The following is a 20,271-nucleotide window of genomic DNA, read 5'->3' on the forward strand; positions in this document are numbered from 1 at the left end:
ACAAGACTTGCGAGACTCTTGTAGCAAGACCAAGACTGAATTTGCAATATCAAGACCCATACCAAGTCCAGGTATACTGACGCAAGACCAATACCAACATTGAGTTAGTCTCGTCTCGGCCTTGCCTTTGGGCAACACTATGATGATGAAGTCTACTTTTCTAATACTAACTCAAAGTATTTGTATCATTCTTAACGGACTTACAAATCATTTAAGCTTCATAAGAGCACTAAGTATTATACTAATGATGGTAAAGCCGGTGTATATTAAACGAACGATCCGGTCCAGATGCTTTACGTGTTTTATTACACGGTGATTACCAATAAAAAATCATTAACAATGATTTCTAGTCACTCTACACGTGCGTCTGTCATAGCTGACAAATCTGACAATAAATCATAACTCGGCAATAAAACTTTTTGTCACCGTCTGTCGTTCAATCTCCCTTTAAACCCTTTTCTAATTAAAATCTGAGAACACATCTATAATAACGCAAGGAACTGATTTATTATCGCTCATTTTGACTCTTGAAGTTTTATGTTATGTGGAAATTAATTTCCGCGTGTTTACGGAGGTAATCTTTGTTCTGTACTCAACAAACTGAAAAAAAATCTATTTTATTTTTAAATTACCGTGTGCATAACAGCACAACATTATTATGAGGCGGAAACAACATAGATTAAAAGTTTTAGTATAACGAAACTTAATTCTTCGTATGTAGTCGTTATGAGTTACGCCGAAAATAAAAATAATACACCTAAGTTCATGATGTATCAAGTAGCTTAGAGCAACCGAAGTGCCAGAGAAACGCGAGTTTTATCAACGTTTGTCAGAGGCCGAGATGTTACTAACCAGATGCCGCGGCCGCCACTGCTGCGCGGTGGGTCTCATATAGACCCCGCTCCCTTTATAGCTCACATACTTGTATAAAAGTTTCAAGCATTGTACTGCGCTGCGCTTAATTTATTATATGGATTTATTATCCATAAAACACGTATCATTAGCTAACCGCGTCAACATCAGTATTTCCTTCTTCAAATGTTCATACTTCAGCAATTTATGTACCAATTGGCAGAGATTTATAATACCTAGTTACTGTCTAAGTACCTACATGTAACTTTTATGAAAATTGCAACTGACAAATCAGAAACATAATTTAATTAAAAGCTTGTATATTATAAGCATAGCAATAATTTTATAGCTCGTAGCATTTCTTATTCCAAATCTCCGTTTCAAACGCCACATAATCAAATTCTGGCTAGTAAAAATATTGGTTTGTAGAACTCGTTCCCGGTAATAAACAAGGAAGCCGCTAGAGTTTCGGCGAAGCCCGAGGTAATTATTGCTCACATATTATTGCTTCCCGAGAGTAATCCGTTAGAAATCGATCGCGTTTTAGTGGCGTGTCAGTGTTGGAAAAAAACATAATTTATTGTCCGCATTGAGATCGCGAGGAAACCCGAACAGCGGTAGAAAATAAAAAAGTAATAAAATAAGAGAGGTTTACGAGTGTAAAATGACGTGAGGCCACTCGGCCTGTTTGTCGACACGTACCACTGTTTACCAATACATGCTCCAAGAGCATTTCTTGGACTGAGACTTACAATCTTACGAACTGAAAACTTTTAAGAAGGCCAATGTGAAGCTCCTTAAATTGCGTTTGCCACACTGGTCTTCACTATTTTTATTTGATTCAGTCATAGTGAAACACATATGTACAGTTTTAAAATTAGATCCTGACGGCGATTTCGTAAGATTTAAAAAGTACGTGTATATACCAGATTAGGCAAATATAATTTATCCACATCAAAATCCGGGATAAAACAACATACATGCAAAAGTTTCACTTAAGCATACCTACCTTAATATTAGTGGATTGATCATATACACCTCTTGTATTTGACTCCTAGCTTTCAAATTTTTTCGAACAGCTTTATAGGCACTACAAAGGGTTAAGTCATTGTATACAACGACGCACTGGAGAAGTCGTAATTTATTTTGTTTATAGTCGTCGCCTGATGGCTTTGGTTGCCTTGTAATTATCGCGCGCGCACGCCGAAAGCTAAACCAATTTGACTTGCGCCCGCGCCGCCCGTCAAGTGCGCATTTTCGATTGTTTATGTCAACATTAGCTTTTTGTTTCACCGTGACTTGGGCCTAATCTTAAACTATTTACAACTCTTATGTATTGTATCAATATGGGAGCTAATTTTGTAAACCAACTTTCGGCTCTTATACCTAAGTTTTGAGTTTTGAAATGTTTGACACGATGTTAAGGTTCCGCTTTATTTTTTATTGTTTAAAGACTTCTACAGTCTCCCCATTTCTGAAGATGACGTGATAAGTTTCTGTTAGTACAATTTCTTTTGACGACGCTTAATGCAAGCATCATCAGAAGAAACGAAAGATGGAAAGAAAGGTTTAAAAATATATACGTAGTATTTTGACAACTCTGGCATATAATAAATTATGCACTATTAATAAATTTATTAACCAGGCTTTTTAATGTCAATAGTTTCAGTCAATTTGAATTTTTTTTCAGACTGTCTTATCTTATAAGTGCCTTAGAATTGAATGTTAAGTATAAAGAGAGACCTACCATTGTTGTCCGTATCTACTGTTAGCAGTATAAAACTAGTGATTTATACAATGATGTCGGTATTATTAAATGTTAGTTTGTTTGACAGGGGTGGCGGTTGCATGAGGCGCAAGCATGTAAAGAGGCCGATGAACGCGTTCATGGTGTTCGCGCAGGCAATGCGCCGGCGCCTTTCAGAGCAGCGACCCTCGCTACACAACGCTGAGCTTAGCAAGTCGCTTGGATCTATGTGGAAGTAAGTGGAAATGTGCTTTCTATGCAATACTGCGTACATACTCAGATGTGAGACTTGATGCTAGAAAGTCATTACTGACAATATCTAACATCTCCTATTCAACACAGTATATACCTGCACTAATAATCTTGCTTTCATATTTGAGACCGTAGTTGCCCATGACGTGGTTGTTTCGTTGCACATCAAAGGACATAGGTACCTCTTACTATCTAAAGGTATCTATCTAAAGACACTTACGGGATGTTTGCAATAATTTATTGATAAATTATTGTATAATTTGAGAATTCAGTTCTTTAAGAATCGTCACCACCAGAAAAGAAAGAGGCCGTGAAAGTAAAGGGAGCGTTGCGGGAGAGGGGCAAAGGCGGAGCTGCGCGTGCGGCATCCAGCAGCGTTCGTGCATCGATTGTTTACTCATTAAAATGCTATCACCGCTAACTGTGCCGATAACATCTCTAACTGTCTCTGGTTCATTCGGCCGCTCTCGAATAAAAAATTGTTGAAACCAATTCGCGTGACACGAGAGAAACAGGATCGTTCGTCCCAATCACGATGATTAAACGTTTTCGCTATTAAACTCTATCACAAGATGCACATCACTTAGCGTTTAATTTTCTCTTATAAAATTGTCTTCTTCAATTTTGATGGAAAGTTTACCAAACAAGATTCATACTTTTTAATTATGTAAATTTCAATCAACATGATATTTTCTGTATTAGGCACCTGTGCTGGATTATCGCTGTAGGTTTATAGCTAAGCCAGTCGCAGAAACATTACACCATCTATGTATGCTAACTGGATGTCGAAACTAGTGTATTGCATCAAATGTTGTAACAGAGTCTTAGGCCACCCGCATACTCGGCGCTTGGCCGGTCCAGTATTATGACATGAGAATGACGTGTCGGAGCTATGCGGGCGAACCCTCGAATCATCAAAGAAAACAGTCGGTGAAGAGAGGCTGATTGCAGTGTTATGATTGGTCGGCACTCTAGGACTGTCATCGCGCCCGCACCGCTGCTGATCTTAGATTAGCAAGGGCAAAGGTCTCGTGGACTGCACAGCTTATCGATACCGACATACTAATATCCTCATTTAAATACAAATACCACATCTTTATACAAATACCTAGCTATAAATTATATAATATAATCCGTGTATACTTTCAAAAGTAAACTCCGAGAGCACATTTTAATACTGCAAAATACACCTGGAGAAATTTTATTTGTATCTACACCGCACCGAGAAACATAAAATACACGAAGACAGAGTGAACTATTTGAAAACGCTGTAGGCATATGGCAATTTTATTTTTCTAAACGAATTAAGTTACTTATACATATGTTGTACTTATTTTAATTCGCATCCACATTTTCTATTTTCTTTTTAATTTTATTTGTAATTTTTTATATTTAAATCGGCCACTTCGAAAAGGTTCTACTGAAAACCAACGCTGTGGCTTCGCCACAGTATTTGCCGAGTTGGGCGCTTTTCAGTGCACAGCATAAAATCATAATATTGTACTTGTAACATGTATTTTCTTTCTTTCTTTCTTAATTACAATACTACGTGTCGTTTCGTTTGTGTCTAGTAAATAAGTCTTCTAATTTTTTGTTAGCACCAACGGAAAACACTGATTCATTAAACTAATTCCACTTTTTGAATATTTCTACCCTGGAAATGTTTAAAAAAATTATTTAAACAGGAAAAGAACAATATTTCATAAGCGAGCAGCTGTAAAAATTAGCAGTGTTATCCTAATGATATACGTGTAGGTAATTATCGAGGTCAAATGTAAATTTTTCCAAGTCGGAGACGAACATAAATTATCTGTAGGAGCACTAATTATAACAGTGGCAGACGGCGACCAGACGCATATAATACGGTCACTGCGCATCTTATAAACAATCTGGAATGTCGCGCCGACTAAAAATCTGCCCCCGTTAGTATTCTATGCTCGTTTAGATTTAGTAAGATACCCACCCTAATTACCTATCCATGACTTCGATAGAGAAAGTGATCTCATCATATTATATCACCTAGTCAAAGTCAAAGTCAAATAATCTTTATTTCATATGTCAAAATTACATCTGAAATCGTCATACTGATTAAAATCTACAGCTCATTCGTAAGGCAGATTCCCTTGAAAAGAATGAGCAAGTAACTCGAAGGGTTACTCTTTTTAAATATACATTTAAGTACATTTATCATTACAACATTTAATTTAAACATCTTAGATCGAGACTACCTGCAAGAGCTAAACAGGTCGCTAATACGGATTTTTGTCGTCCAAGTATTCAGAAGCTGTATAATAAACCTTCAGTATAAAGTTTTTGTTTGTGTGTGTTTTAAACCTCTCTGTCGAGAATCATTCTGGCAATAGATACTTATAATTATAGCTTTCGGTAAAAATGTTATTTTTATGTAGGTACTCGATGCTGTGAATATAATGTACCTACAAATCGAATTACACTATAACTCTATATAATCTTATACAATACGTCTACGTGTAGTACTAATATAGAGTAAGTTACAAGCTGACGAGAAGAAGGCGACAACATCTGGAAATAGTCTTGAGATTATATCGCACTGCCTGGCTCGCTTCGGCGCTGGCCGCGGTCAATTAAACTGCACGCTACCGTTACTTACCGACACTATTGACGTACTGACTATTTTTATAAGCGTTACAGTAATCATTTTTACTTGCAAATCTTTCTTTAATTGTCTGATTGCTTACCAAAACCCCAAAGAAGTGATGAGCTTAAGCTAGACAACGAATCTAATAGAGCTAAGCATCAAATTGAATCATTATACTGTCTTAAAGGAACTATTTCTTTCTTTCAGAAGTCTCAGCGAGGAAGAAAAACTGCCATTTGTGAAAGAAGCAAACCAACTGAGAATTCAGCATAAAAGAGAATACCCCGATTACAAATATCAGCCACGGCGGCGCAAACCACCACCCACCTCAACTTCTGCAAGATTGAAACGAGAACCTTCCCCAGAGAGATCTCAAATTGATTTCTCGAGAATAGAAGTAGAGTCTGGAGAGTTGCTAGCAGACGGTCCACCGGATGGTGCTGAATTGGATCAGTATTTGAAGCCAGGTCCAATACCCGATTACCACGAGTTACAGCCTCGTTACACGACACACTCCTTGGCGCACCATCCATCGCAGCTTTACGCACCTGTGCCATCCCATCTGCATCCATCTTGTGCGGACTGGCAGTACCACACTGGGCATCCCTAAATAAGAATGTTGCGTGATTAGAAAGTGTCTAAAAGTTCATCCCTTTCAATGACTGAAACATAATTCGTCTACTTCGAAATCTTAACTAATTAATATGGCGTCATACTAATACTTTAGTTCTTTTTGTGACCTTTTTTAAAGTGTGCTGACCTGACGAGGTCAAAAGAGTTGTTGCAAAATGTTTTTATAACCTACAAAAATAGGTCACATGGCTATTCAGAATTTGTAAATAATATGATGGCACATGGTGGCTTGCAGACGCGCACGTGCGTGTAATCAGGGATGTTATATTAGACAAACATTATCATTGCCATGTTTATAGATTAAAGATATTGCTGTTGAAGTTTGCAGTGATTTAATAATTACTTCAACGAACTCTTATTTGGTTTGTGAATAAAAATTGTATGATATAAACTTTTCCATGTTTCAAAATAGGTACTTTGCATACCAAGTAATATTGTCTCTACATTTTTAGTTGTAGCTGTAAGTATTTTAAGTTGATAATTATTTAAAGAATAGCTATAATTATGTTCCAAAGCTAAAACAAAACTTAGCATTAGGTAAGTTTTTAATGTAAATTACTCTGTAAGTAAGCTCTAAGAAAATAGGACTTAAGATGTCATTGTGATGATTAAGTACATTAAAGTTAATGTTACTGTATCAAAATAAAATACTTGAAATATGTTTTTGTGTTTTATATCTGCAAATAGCTACTTATTTTGCGGACTTGTAAAACTTTGTTTTGTTTTTTTGGGCAATCTCATTTAGTGTTTATTACGATTTATATTTCATTTCATTGGTTAATTTCATGTGACAAGCGTAATACGAACATTCTCAGAAGCGTTATCCTCTTTAGGTATCTGCGATACGCGACCCCTACTGCCCCGGCGCAGGCGACCGGGCAGCGAAGTATGCGCTGCGCGCTTCCGGCGCTCACCCGGCGACCAATGCGCGTACAAAGCCTCTTTATTCTACCCTTATCGAGCAATTTTCGCAGGCTAATGAGGCCACTACATATGTATATCGATTATGTAATTATGCGACTTCAGAAGGCACTCGGCCGATTTATCTCTCCGCCTGTTCTGATGTGCCGCCTGCAGATAAGCAGATGTCATCCCGAGCGTAAGTAGTTGTTTGTTAGTAAGTTATTTATTGAAAAGAACCTCCTTATATCATACTAAAGTAGTTACTTTATGGATGACCTGAGTATTAATTAACCCCTTTAACTAACTAACCCCCTTTGTCATGCCCCTCTCTCCCCTTCTTTTTTCTTCATCTAATAATAGAAAAACATTCTAAAATATCGATACAACTTTTTTCCTTGGAACGTTGACATATTAGCAAAAGATCCTAATTCCGAGATGCTACTAGGAAAACGCGTCAAAATAAGGTCATTATGAAGTTGTAATGGTGCATCATGGTTTGCATTATTAAGATTTAATGCAAATGGAGCTTGTGGCTCGTGCGGCGGCTCGCGTTTCAGACGGACCGACCCAGCAGCGCAGGCACAGTGGCAGGCGTAGATATTGAATACTTTACAGTGGTTTTTGTGCGTCAACACATGAGATATTAATTACTGGGGCGGAGGGCACTACGCTCAATTTTACGCTTTAATCTGCACAACGTCAGTGTGAAGAGGTTTCGATTACCCTTCTCGGTTTTCAACACAATGTGCACAAATAACGAGGGTTTTTTATAAGATCTTAAAACAAATTCATAATAGTTAGGATATTATTATATTAACAAATAAGAGATCGATCTAAATAAAAATAAGTATATCGAAAACTATTTTAAATAAGAAACTATTGAACTCTTAAATCATAAGTAAATAAATTGCATACTGGCATAGCGTTTCTATGTTTGTCACATTTCTTTCAATAGAGTCATTTATACAAAAGAATTCAGTAAAGTCATATGCAATTTGATATTTCTAGTCAAAACAAAAGAAGGGTATTATTATAAAGCATTTTACGTTGCATATGATAGAAACTTAAACAAAATAATAAGCCCCGACAATCTTGTAGCCAGCTCATCAAGTTGCAGTTCAAGTGGACAGAGACAGTTCGTGTGAATCTCGACAGAGAATCGGGCGCAGCTGTAAGCCGACACCGCGGCGTCTGCGCAGCGTCGAAATCAGATCCCGAACCCTAAGCCAGTGCTTACATGTGTGGAATAATGCTAGAAAATTTAAAACAGTACGTACTTATAATACTTGTTAAAACTATAACCAAGAAGAAAATAAGTAAGTACCTACTTGCATCTATTCTTATAAGCAGTACCAGATTTAAGAAAGTATTATCAAACTTAAAACTCAATTCAATTAAAGTGACTCCTTACAAGAGAACTATGCCCAACTGTGTTACTTGTACAAAAACGGTACGTAGCACTACGGATCTCATTACATTTCTTTTCAAAATAGTTCGAAGGACAATAATTTGAACTTGATGTTTTTAAATACTTTATTCCTTTTGTAACAGAAACATTTTTCAGTACTAACAGATCGAGTTCTTAGGTTTTCGCGATTGTTACACATAAGGAAATGAAACTATTTTTCCGGATTTAAATCGCATATATTTGTTTTTTCAAACAAACCGACGTTTCGGGCCCTTTACAAGTCCATTGGTCACGATTGACTGATTTGGTAACTGTACCATTTTATACTAAATCTATGGGTTCAACACAACACAGATTTAGTATAAATTCTATGCTTCAACTAGTTATGTCTAATATTGATACAAACCACCCTATTTTTCACTATAGTTACAATAGTTATTAATTAAATACCTTATTTTGAATTTTACAAAGAAACATTCCAATTTACGCTACATTAATTTTTACAAATTATTTTATTGAATGAATTTTTATTAAGTTCAATTTATTATTAATTAATAATAGAAATTAGACTAACAGAGTTCAGATCATTCTTGTTCTTCGCACTAACGCCATCTGAAATTAATTTACCATACTATTGTGAATAACGTTGATAACGATTGTGAATAACGTAGTTAAACGAGTTGTGTTTTACCATGAGGCAACACTAAGCCTTCTTGTCAATGTCAAATTAGTATTTATAGGTCTATGGTCAAATCATTAAAAAAAAAAAAGAAAAATCAAGCAACAAAAATGATATCAACTCGATCGTAGATTCATTTTAGTACTATTTGTTGTGCGATTACAGCTTTAATGTGTTTTCAAATACTACCAGATTTACCGATGGGAAGTGTTTAGTGCAATTGTATTAATGGCCAAATTACCGAATGGCTGGATTCAGCTGGTAAGTAGCGAAAACAATACAGGCTTGAACTATTGAGATTCAATTGATCAGAATGGGTAATTGTTTTTCTTGCCCACATTGTCTCCCTTGAACTCTCTTAATTGAACAATTTGCCCAATTGAACGGTCAGTGTGTTCAATACTTGTGTGAAGAATTTCGTAATTCATTTGCCTGACCGATTTGGGAATTTTGTATGAATGTCACAACATTACATATTATTTGCCAAATCAGTAAAGAACTTTAATACTGAGGTGCTAAATATGTAATTTCCACACAAATCGAGTTGAGTCATAAAAAATACATAAAATGCGTAGATTAATGTGTTATTAAATAGCTGCAAAAGACGCTCTATACTAAACAATTTTGACCTTGGGTCATTCCAGCAAAAATTACACCGCGGTTCAAAAAAAATTACACAATTTGGTTTTAATTGTATGACTAGAATACGCCAAATAAATCAAATCATTAGAAATAAATGAGATTTTTCGTATATTGTACAATTATTGTATTTTTTGTCTTCATCAAAGGAGCCATAGTGCTGTCGTCAATAGTGAAGCATTTTTTCCTATAATATAACATTAGTAACAATTCTTGCAGTTATTTGTGTTAAGATTATTTTAGGTTGAAACACAAATTAGAAAACATTGAGATTGTCAATCGTTTTATTTGTGCGCACCACTGAGAATTTTGAAATACATATTATTGGTTGCCATGGTGATGGCTCAACACTCCTCCTCAAATTAAAACTAAACATTTGTTTAATTTACTACAAAATCCGCAATTTCGAATTTCAGCAAGTATAATACCTACACAAAATAACTTGTGTGATTTTGTAAAACAGTATATTCAGTATAAAAACAACAACAATTATTTTAAAATACAATTCTCATTTGTTACATATTAAAAACTAAATGAAACAATTATTACACAACATAAAAATCTTTTCTTACTTTCACATACTTATACTGTTCATGTTACTCTCCTCCTAAATGATAACATGTTAAATTGGTACAACATTTGTCATTTACTTAACAACATACAAATTTAACACATAAACCTGTTTATGAAAGTATAAAACTTCTTGACACAAACTTTTCATCATCATGTCAGCCAAGTTTTCTGCAGATGTAATGTATTCAATGTTTATAACATTACTTGCTACTAAATCCTTTAAAAAATGTTCTCATATATCGAGTTCTTAGGTTTTCGCGATTGTTACACATAGGAAATGAAACTATTTTTCCAGATTTAAATCGCGTATATTTGTTTTTCCAAACAAACCGACGTTTCGGGCCCTTTACAGGTCCCATGGTCACGGTTGACTGAGGTGGTACAGTCTTCAACCAGTTATGTCTAATATTGATGCAAACCACCCTATTTTTTCACTATAGTTACAATAGTTATTAATTAAATACCTTATTTTTTATTTTACAAAGAAAACTTTCCAATTTACGCTATATTAAGTTTTACAAATTATTTTATTGAATGAATTTTTATTAAGTTCAATTTATTATTAATTATTAATAGAAATTAGAATAAACTAAAACATATTAATTAGTACTGCAGTCTTATATCTGTTTGGGAATTTTCATTAGAGGAAATACTGGATCCCAAACTGGTGGCGCGGAGAAACCATCTTCCCTGTTGAAATTAGGATGTTTTTTAATTTCAATGGCCTCTCGCAGCATCTTTTGCAAGGATCTGGGGTTTGTCAAACTTCATTGTGTAGGTTTATCCATGACATGCTCGCAGACTGCAGATTTGTTTACGCGACAGTGTTTGACATCAGCTATATGTTCTTTGACGCGGGTACAAATACTTCGCTTTGTTTGTCCAATATAAGAGAGACCGCACTCACAGTCAAGCTTGTAAACTCCTGCATCCTGTAAGGGGATGTTACATTTCACGGGTCTCAGGAACTGAGAAATCTTCCTCAGGAGCTTGTAGTAGGTCTTGATAGATGCGCGCCTGAAGACTCTTCCGATCTTGTCTGTAACATCTCTCACGTAAGGTAAGATGGCAGGTCTTCGCTCGACTGTTGGTGGTTTCACACGGGGCCTGTGGCATTGGCGTGGAATCTTTAACTTATTCACATGTAGGACTTGCTTTATATGTTGAAGTTCCCCTGCCAGATGATTACTGTCGCAGACACCATGTGCTCTCTGAAACAAAGATTTGCCCACGATAGCTAACTGGCTGGGATGGTGATGGACCTTCTTTCTTGGTCTGTATTTTGGTTATTTGGTCTGTATATGTAATGTATTTTGTAGCAGTAGAGCTCCTTGTGAAAGAGTACATCCAGATAAGTGTTGCCACCTTACCTACACACATCAAAAGTGTCTAGGGATCAAGTGAATATTTTTGAAATAAAAATTATTTAAGCAATATTTACCAAATCCAATCTTCCAGGACGACTTCTTACTTTAATGCTTATATTTTATTTAACCGCTTACCCCTATATTTAATAAAAATAAACTAAAATTGATGTTTTTGCAAATTGTGGGAAAAAACTCAAATTAACGGCGTCAATTAAATGACAAAAAAATGGCGAAAATGATGATTTTGCTCATTTTTATTGTAAAGATAAGAAAATTAATAATCTGTATTTCCACCATTAACACGAATCACACAATTACAGCGATTTGGCATGCATAAGATGAGTTCATCAAAATCACTTTGAGGAATGGCCGCCCATGTGTTTTGTAACAAGTCAAAATATTGTTGTAGAGTATGTACGGTATGCATACTCGGCACAGCTCTTCTTTGAAGCATATCCCATGCGTGCTCAATTGGATTGAGGTCTGGCGATTGAGCAGGCCACGGCAGAACGTTGATTCGAGCTTCGGCAAGAATGCGTGTTACGACTCTAGCCGTGTGTGGACGTGCGTTGTCATGCATTAGTTGAAATGAATCACCCAACTGGCCTCGCAAAGGGATGATAACATCTGAAACAATCCTCTCTGCGTAAACTTGAGCATTGAGGTTACCCCTGATCCAAATGAGATCGGTTCTTCCGCCGATCCAAATACCGGCCCATATCATTATTGTTCCCCCACCATATGGATGAACTTCCTGACAATATCTCAAACGTTCATGACGTCCAGATGTTCTCCAAACTCGAGTACGTCTTGTATCCGGTCTCATACCAAAGCGGGATTCATCCGAAAAGTACACATAGCGCCAGTCTTCTTCCTCCCAGTTTCTGTGTTCGCGAGCCCATCGTAAACGGGTCCTGCGATTGCAGGGTGCAATAGGTGGAACTCTGAGCGGCCTTCGGGATCGCAGACCCACTTCACGTAAACGATTTCGGATTGTTTGATCGCTTATTAGCAAGCCTGAGGAGCTGTGGAGCCTCGTAACCAACATCATGGCCGTCATGGTACGATTCCGTCGAGCAGTATTTTGGATATACCGGTCCTGTCTGCGAGTCGTGATGCGAGATCGTCCTCCATGTCGCTCGGCCACGCTGCCCGTCATGCGATAGCGCGTCCAGAGGCGACTTATGACGCTCTGTGTAGTGTTAAGAGTGAAAGCCACAGCACGTTGCCTGGAACCAGCTTCCAACATTCCGACGGCTCGCATCATCACTTCTCGGGTTAAATGATGTCGTCTCTCCATAATAATGTAAATTGTTTCGGTTCCGATGCAGATATTGTAATGATTTTGTCAAAACGCTATAACTCATTTTTATACAAAACCACATTGACAATCGATTTTCTTCTTATTATCGAATTTTAAACAATATTCCTTATTTAAATGTTAAAACTCACTAAAAAGTATCAATAGCGATACAAAAAAGTTAATATAATTAACCCTAATTGCAGCAATACTCTTAAACGTACTTGATCCCTAGACACTTTTGATGTGTGTATTTCTGCCGCCAAGCAGTAATGTGAGCATTACTGTGTTCCGGTTTTTGTAGGGCAAGGGTGCTGGTGAATGTATGTATGTAATGAAATTACAGGCACATGGGACTTGTCAACTTATGTCTCAGCATGATGGGTGCATTGGGAGGATCCCTCAAATTACTGCGATTTAAAGCTCTGAGTGGCACTGCAACTGTTATGGACAGGCGTGTAGCTTACCCTCAGGCGCACGAAATATTCGTACCGTCATTTGATATTATAAAAAAAATAAAAATTGTTCTAGGTAGTGAACAAAGTAAATTCTGTTGCCCTGTAACTTAAGAGCACAAGGAAATTTCCTAGTTTGACATCAGGTATTTTCTGTGGTAGTTTGGCACATTATTATAATTTTTATTATAAAAAGATTTACTTATCGAGTTGTTAGGTTTTCGCTATTGTTACAAATAGGAAATGAAACTATTTTTCCGGATTTAATTATAATAATAATAACGCACACACTCAACATAGCCCCGCACTAGGGAAACCCTGTGTCGCGGGTGCCATGGAAACACACATAGACAACCACAAATTACACCCAAACTCATGAGAGAAATAATTGTAGGCCATACAACTATTTCTCCCGGCCCGGGAATCGAACCTGGGACCTCTGCGTGGCAGTCCGGCATGGTAACCGTTCAGCCACGGAGGCAGTTAACAGTTAATAACTATTGTAACTATAGTGAAAAAATAGGGTGGTTTGCATCAATATTAGACAACTGGTTGAAGACTGTACCACCTCAGTCAACCGTGACCATGGGACCTGTAAAGGGCCCGAAACGTCGGTTTGTTTGAAAAAACAAATATACGCGATTGAAATCCGGAAAAATAATTTCATTTCCTAAATGTACTCTTATGTCATTGTATTTTATTCGTTTAGAGTTTTCATAATTTTTTGCCATAGATATAGCTCCTAAATTATGTACAAGAAGTATAGCATTTTCCTTGCATCCTAAATATTCGCTAATTCCTTTTAAATGAATGAGTTCCTGAGCTACAGACGCCGTCGCAATATATTCCTACTCAGCAGATGATAATGCAACAGATTGCTGTTTCTTGGAAAACCAAGCGATAGGATTTTCTCCTTGTAAAATTATGCCACTTAGGCTTACCTTTTTTCTATCATTTTTATCTCCTCCCTCCTCCTCCCAGTCTGCATCGAAAAATCCATATAGGTCTTTGTGAAAATGAGTCCTTTCTCCTTAGTTTCCTTTAAATACCGAATAACTCTGTTCCCAGCTTTTCACAGTTCTTCATTTGGCTTATCTAAAAATGTACTGAGATATGATACTACAAAATTCAAGTCCGGTCTTGTAGTTACCGTCAGATACATTAGACTACCTATTAATTCTCTGTAAGGCACATCCAGTCTACTTGTATCATCATTATTTATAAGTATATTATAGTTCCTTTCCATAGGTGTTTTAATTCCTTTACATTGAGTCATTTAAAATTTTTCTAATATCCTTTCCACCATTTTAGTTTGTTTTACCACTAGGGTATTTTCATTCCTAAAAATTTCTTCACGTATCCTAATTCTTTGGCACTAAACCTCTTTTTCAGCTCCGTCCTTATCTTTTCATAATTATGTAAATATTAATATTTATTATTATTATTTTATTAATTATATTAATATTATATCATTGACATATATTAACATCCAGCAGTCTTATATGTAGTACAAGCAATAGTCATAATCTGAGCGTTTAAAATCATTTATCTTCGCGAACTCGTCTATTGTTTCGTTCCAGCATTTAGGAGATTCGACGAACCCATAAAGCGCTCTTTTGAGTTTTAAAACTTTATTTACATGTTCCATTTCCAGTCGTTGCGGTATTTTAATGTATACATTAAAAAATAAAATGCAGTTAGTATGACCAATTGCAGAATGTTTAGGTCTTCTCTTACTGCTTTGAATAGTATCATTCTTATTGTAGTTTGTCTTGCAACAGGTGCATATATGTTATCTAAAACATCGTCTTTCTTTTGTTGGAACCATCGTACAACCAGTCTGGCTCTCTTTGTACCATCTTCCTTTTGTTTAAATATCCATTTCGTTTCAATTGCCTTTTTTCCTTCGGGTAGTTCTGTTTCTTCCCATGTTTCGAGTTGTTTTATGCATTAAGTTCTTTGTTTATTGCTTCTTTCCATTCGATAGCTTTTTCGAAAGAGTTTGGTGCAACACCACATAGACATTAAACCATATTCGTCTCATAATCTTCCCGAGACGTCGGAGGTTTTACTTTTCTTCCCGATTTTGTAATTTTTAATGTCTCAGTTTCCTTTTCATTTGTACTGACAGATTCTTCTTGCTTATTCACTTGCGTCTCTTCCTGTAATATATACTTTGTTTCTTCGTTTTTACTTTTTTCTTCGTATTGTAAATCACCTTCATCAAATCTCACATCTCGTGATATTGTTATTTTATCATTTTCTGGGTCCCAAAGTCTGTATCCCACAATGTTATAACCTACCATTCACACTCTCTTGTCAAATTTGTCTTGTTTCGGTATTATTGTTGCCCAAGCTCTTGAACCAAATATTCTTAGTCTAGATAAATATTTTTTCTTATAAAACAATTCACTCGGGATCTTGAATTTTATAGCCCACTTAGGACATCTATTCAATTGATACGCTGCGCATTGAATGGCTTCGCACCACAAATGTTTAGGTAACTTAGTCTCCGCTAATAAAGTTCTAGTTCTATCGCACAGTGTGCGATTCATCCGCTCAGAAACGCCATTTTGCTGAGGGGTGTAGGACACGGTATACTTTATCCCTTTTCTGTCACAAAACTGTCGTAATTTGTTCGCAGTGTATTCGCCCCCATTATCGCATCTTATTCTTTTAACCTTATTTCCTGAATCTGTTTCCAATCTCAGATTATAATTAATCAGCTTCTCAGTCGCGTCTGACTTACACTTTAATGGATAAACAACACAGAAATGTGAAAAATCGTCGATAATAGGCGTAAAATATTTCACATCATTCTCACCATTTGGACTTGGCTGTTTAACTGGCCCTGCTATGTCTGTATGCAGCATCTCGGCGATCATGCTCGTTCTCGGCCTTCCATACACGGGGTGCAAATTTTATCGGAAACAGGTAACCTCATTATGTTAAGACACTTCCTATTTAAATGCCCTAACCTTTTATGCCATAAGTCATCTATATTATCGTTACTCACATTGCACATTTCAACTCTACATAACTCAGCTTTTATTCTATACAACTTGTTATGACATACACCGCTTAAATAGCAGTTTCTATTAAATATTTGTACATCGTATTTAGTAAAATTTACTTTAAACCCTGCATCAACTATCTTTTACACTGATCAACTTCAACTTCAACTTTTGTGTCTATGGCTCCGTCGTTTAATAAATTTTTAAGTTATATTTTTGACAATTAAAGTGTCAATAGTTATATTTTGGTATTTAATTTTAAGCTTACCTCTTTTGTTTGTAGTTATACATTGGCCATTTGCCACATATATTTTCATGCTATGGTAGAAAAATATAATATCTGACGTATAATTTTCGTATTCCTCATTACCTAAAATTTCTGCATATCCAGAGTCAACTATTAATTCTATACCTCCAGTGTCGCTCACGTTTGCCAGTATCTCGTTTACAAAAAACCCAATTTGCGATTCCTGTGTTTCTTGTACTTCCACTGTAGACGCTCACTGGTCATCACCAGCCATCGCTAGTAAAACCTCGATTTCGTCCATATGATTGTCTTCGATCTCCTCTAAATCCTCTTCCTCGTATAGTATCACGCCCTCTTTGCATTTCTCGACCTCGCTCCGGTTCTCTCCTTTGACCTTGACCTCGTCCTAGGCCTTAAGCCCTGCACTCGAATGACTTATGTCCTGCTTTCCCGCAAGAATAACAATTGAAAAACGCATTCTCGAATTGTTCTTTGCTCTCTGTTTTGTCATTATCGTTTTTCATTTTTGTTTCTGCATCTAACAGTCTTGACTTTTCAAATTCATAATTTAACTTCTTATCTGTCGCAATCGTTTCTATTGCAGTTATAACTTGGTGGTACGTCTTCGGCATTGGCGACAATAAATAACAAATTTGGTCTTCTTCGTCTACTTTCACGTCAATCGCTGCCAAATCATTTATTAAGGCTTCGACTTTCATCAGATGCTCTTGAAGCGACTCGTTGTTTTCCCACTTCAGGGTGATGAGCTTCCTTTTTTAAATAAAATCTATTATATGCGCTCTTTTTTCAAAAATTCCCTCAAGGTTTTCCAGCATTTTCTTTGCTGTTTCGCCCTTTTTTACAATGTCTATATATTTGTCCGATAAGCATTGGACTATTATGGATTGAGCTCGCGCATCGTCCCTTTCGTAGTCGGGCAAAGTTTTTTTTGTGCGCACCACTGAGAATTTTGAAATACATATTATTGATTGCCATATTGATGGCTCAACAATTTGTGCGTCATTCTAAAAAAGTTATTACTGTCGAAGAAAATACAATTTACGAATTTTAAAACAGTGATAAGTAATTGCATGGAAGTATATATGGTGAAGAGTTATTAAAGTTTCAATAAATACAAATTTCAAGGCCCACCCGTCACAATGAAATATATATATTTTATATAAAAAAAAAACTTTTGTAAAAGTATAGTAAGTAAGTATGCTAAGGGTATATTGGATTGGTGGGGCATCGTGCACGTAAATAGGAATGTAAATATTAAGATTTGGAAGTATGTCCCACCTGCCACAGCAATAGGGTGGGACACACTTCTAAAGGTTTTTACTTTGACTAAATGTTTGTATTTTCATGGACTCGAGCTTTTACGATGTTTACTAGGTGTAACAGTTGCTTTAATTTCGGGGTTAAAAAACATTTGATGTGTTAAATTGTGACGGTTGGGACACCATTTTGTGACACGTGGGACAAGTTGCATTTGAATACATAGAATTGAAAAAAATACTGTTTATATGTAGATCCATAATTTGTAACCAAGTTTTTTATAACTCTTCTCATAACTAAGACATTTTAACACATGAAAAGAGACAATTAAAAAGTGATAACATTTTTCCTGATGTTTTTTAGTATAAGGAAATTCATGAAAGGTCTGTCTCCACTAGTTTTAACTACGAGCAAAATTTCTAAAATTTGGTATATTTTGATAGGATCTAATCAACAAATAAAAAAATCAAAAAGGACATAATCTTCAAGGATGCGGCAGGATTTTTCAAATTGATTAGCTCATTTTAGATTCGTGACTTTGATTTCATGTCGTCATAGACAGTGTTTCAAGAAAAATAATAGGATTACTTTATCAGTTCTTTAACTCTGTTTATTTAGTATGTTAAAATGTCTTAATAAGACAAAAATTATAAAATATTTGCTTACTAATGATGAATCTCATATTAAACAATGTAATTTTATTAATTCTCTGTATTCAATTGTCACTCGCCCCACCCGTCACAACATCATGTCTCGTCCCACCCGTCACAACTTGACATATTAATTTTCTTAAAATGTATCAAAGTTATTAATTAAGTGTATATATAAAATAAAACTTTAACATTCAACCTAAGAACTCGATATTTAACATTCAAGTTATCACATATGAAAAACTTGAAAAAAGTTCAAGAGAAAAGGAGTCAAAATGTCCCACCCGTCGCTTTGGAATGGCCCCTTGAAGGTTTCCTGACTTTTGTATTTAAAGCTTATTATTATCCCAAAAAGAAAGAGAGATCCATTTGAGATCTACTTGGTAATTTTCTTTAACTTTCAAATCGTGATATCTCAGTTCCACCATTTTTTAATTACAATTTGATTACATGTACAATATATTGTTTTATTAAACGGGCTACAAGATTATCACTAGCTTCTGAGTCTTTTATGACTGCAAAAGTGTTTATTTTTCTTCCCATATTTAGTTAATTTGTGAAGAACTTGTAACTAATGATGAACAATAATGACTTAGAAAGTTTTAAGAACTAAGTAGGCTATTTATGATCTTATCAGACGTTACGTTTAATCAAACATTGTTTTAATGATTAGACTGACCTTTTTTTAACTGTATCTTTATTACTCACATCCACATTAAAAGACTATAAAGCTAGTGTGGACATCAAATAGTCCTACATTACGTTTTACAAATTATTTTATTGAATGAATTTTTATTAAGTTCAATTTGTTATTAATTAATAATAGAAATTAGAATAAATTACGTATCCCACATAGACATAAATAAGTCTTATGTCTATTTGGGATTTTCCATCAGAGGAAATGCAGGATCCCAAACTGGTGGTACGGAGAAACCATCTTCCCTGTTGAAATTAGGATGTTTTCAATTTCAATGACCTCTCGCAGCATCCTGGGTAGATAACGGACTTCTTTTGCAAGGACCTGGGGTTTGTCAAACTTCAATGAATGTGTAGGTTTATCCATGACATGCTCGCAGACTGCAGACTTGACTTGTCTTGTGTGTATAATTGTTTGGAAAAACAAATGCACGCGATTTAAATCCGGAAAAATAGTTTCATTTCCTGTTTGTAACAATAGCGAAAACCTAACAACTCGATAAGTAAATCTTTTTATAATAAAAATTATAATAATGTGCCAAACTACCACAGAAAATACCTGATGTCAAACTAGGAAATTTCCTTGTGCTCTTAAGTTACAGGGCAACAGAATTCACTTTGTTCACTACCTAGAACAATTTTTATTTTTTTTTATAATATCAAATGACGGTACGAATATTTCGTGCGCCTGAGGGTAAGCTACACGCCTGTCCATAACAGTTGCAGTGCCACTCAGAGCTTTAAATCGCAGCAATTTGAGGGATCCTCCCACTGCACCCATCATGCTGAGACATAAGTTGACAAGTCCCATGTGCCTGTAATTTCATTACATACATACATTCACCAGCACCCTTGCCCTACAAAAACCGGAACACAGTAATGTTCACATTACTGCTTGGCGGCAGAAATAGGTAAGGTGGCAACACTTATCTGGATGACCTCTTTCACAAGGAGCTCTACT

General features: G+C 35.9%; 2 protein-coding genes across 2 annotated transcripts in view; both read left to right on the forward strand.

Moving 5' to 3' along the window:
* LOC113234151 (transcription factor SOX-9-like) overlaps window positions 1-6,518 on the forward strand; it is a 29,668-nt gene extending 23,150 nt beyond the window's left edge. The window contains exons 2-3 of the mRNA XM_026469420.1: window positions 2,688-2,834; window positions 5,676-6,518. Of these exons, the coding sequence (XP_026325205.1) occupies window positions 2,688-2,834; window positions 5,676-6,078 (550 nt within the window). The 3' untranslated portion in view covers window positions 6,079-6,518. The remainder of the gene's footprint in view (window positions 1-2,687; window positions 2,835-5,675) is intronic.
* A 2,702-nt stretch (window positions 6,519-9,220) lies between these two features.
* Window positions 9,221-20,271, forward strand: part of LOC113234116 (N-alpha-acetyltransferase 60) — a 21,586-nt gene continuing 10,535 nt past the window's right edge. The window contains exon 1 of the mRNA XM_026469375.1: window positions 9,221-9,352. Within this exon, the coding sequence (XP_026325160.1) occupies window positions 9,336-9,352 (17 nt within the window). The 5' untranslated portion in view covers window positions 9,221-9,335. The remainder of the gene's footprint in view (window positions 9,353-20,271) is intronic.

This window comes from Hyposmocoma kahamanoa, unplaced genomic scaffold (assembly GCF_003589595.1).
Source record: "Hyposmocoma kahamanoa isolate Upper Pololo Valley unplaced genomic scaffold, ASM358959v1 81, whole genome shotgun sequence".
Lineage (NCBI taxonomy): Eukaryota > Metazoa > Arthropoda > Insecta > Lepidoptera > Cosmopterigidae > Hyposmocoma > Hyposmocoma kahamanoa.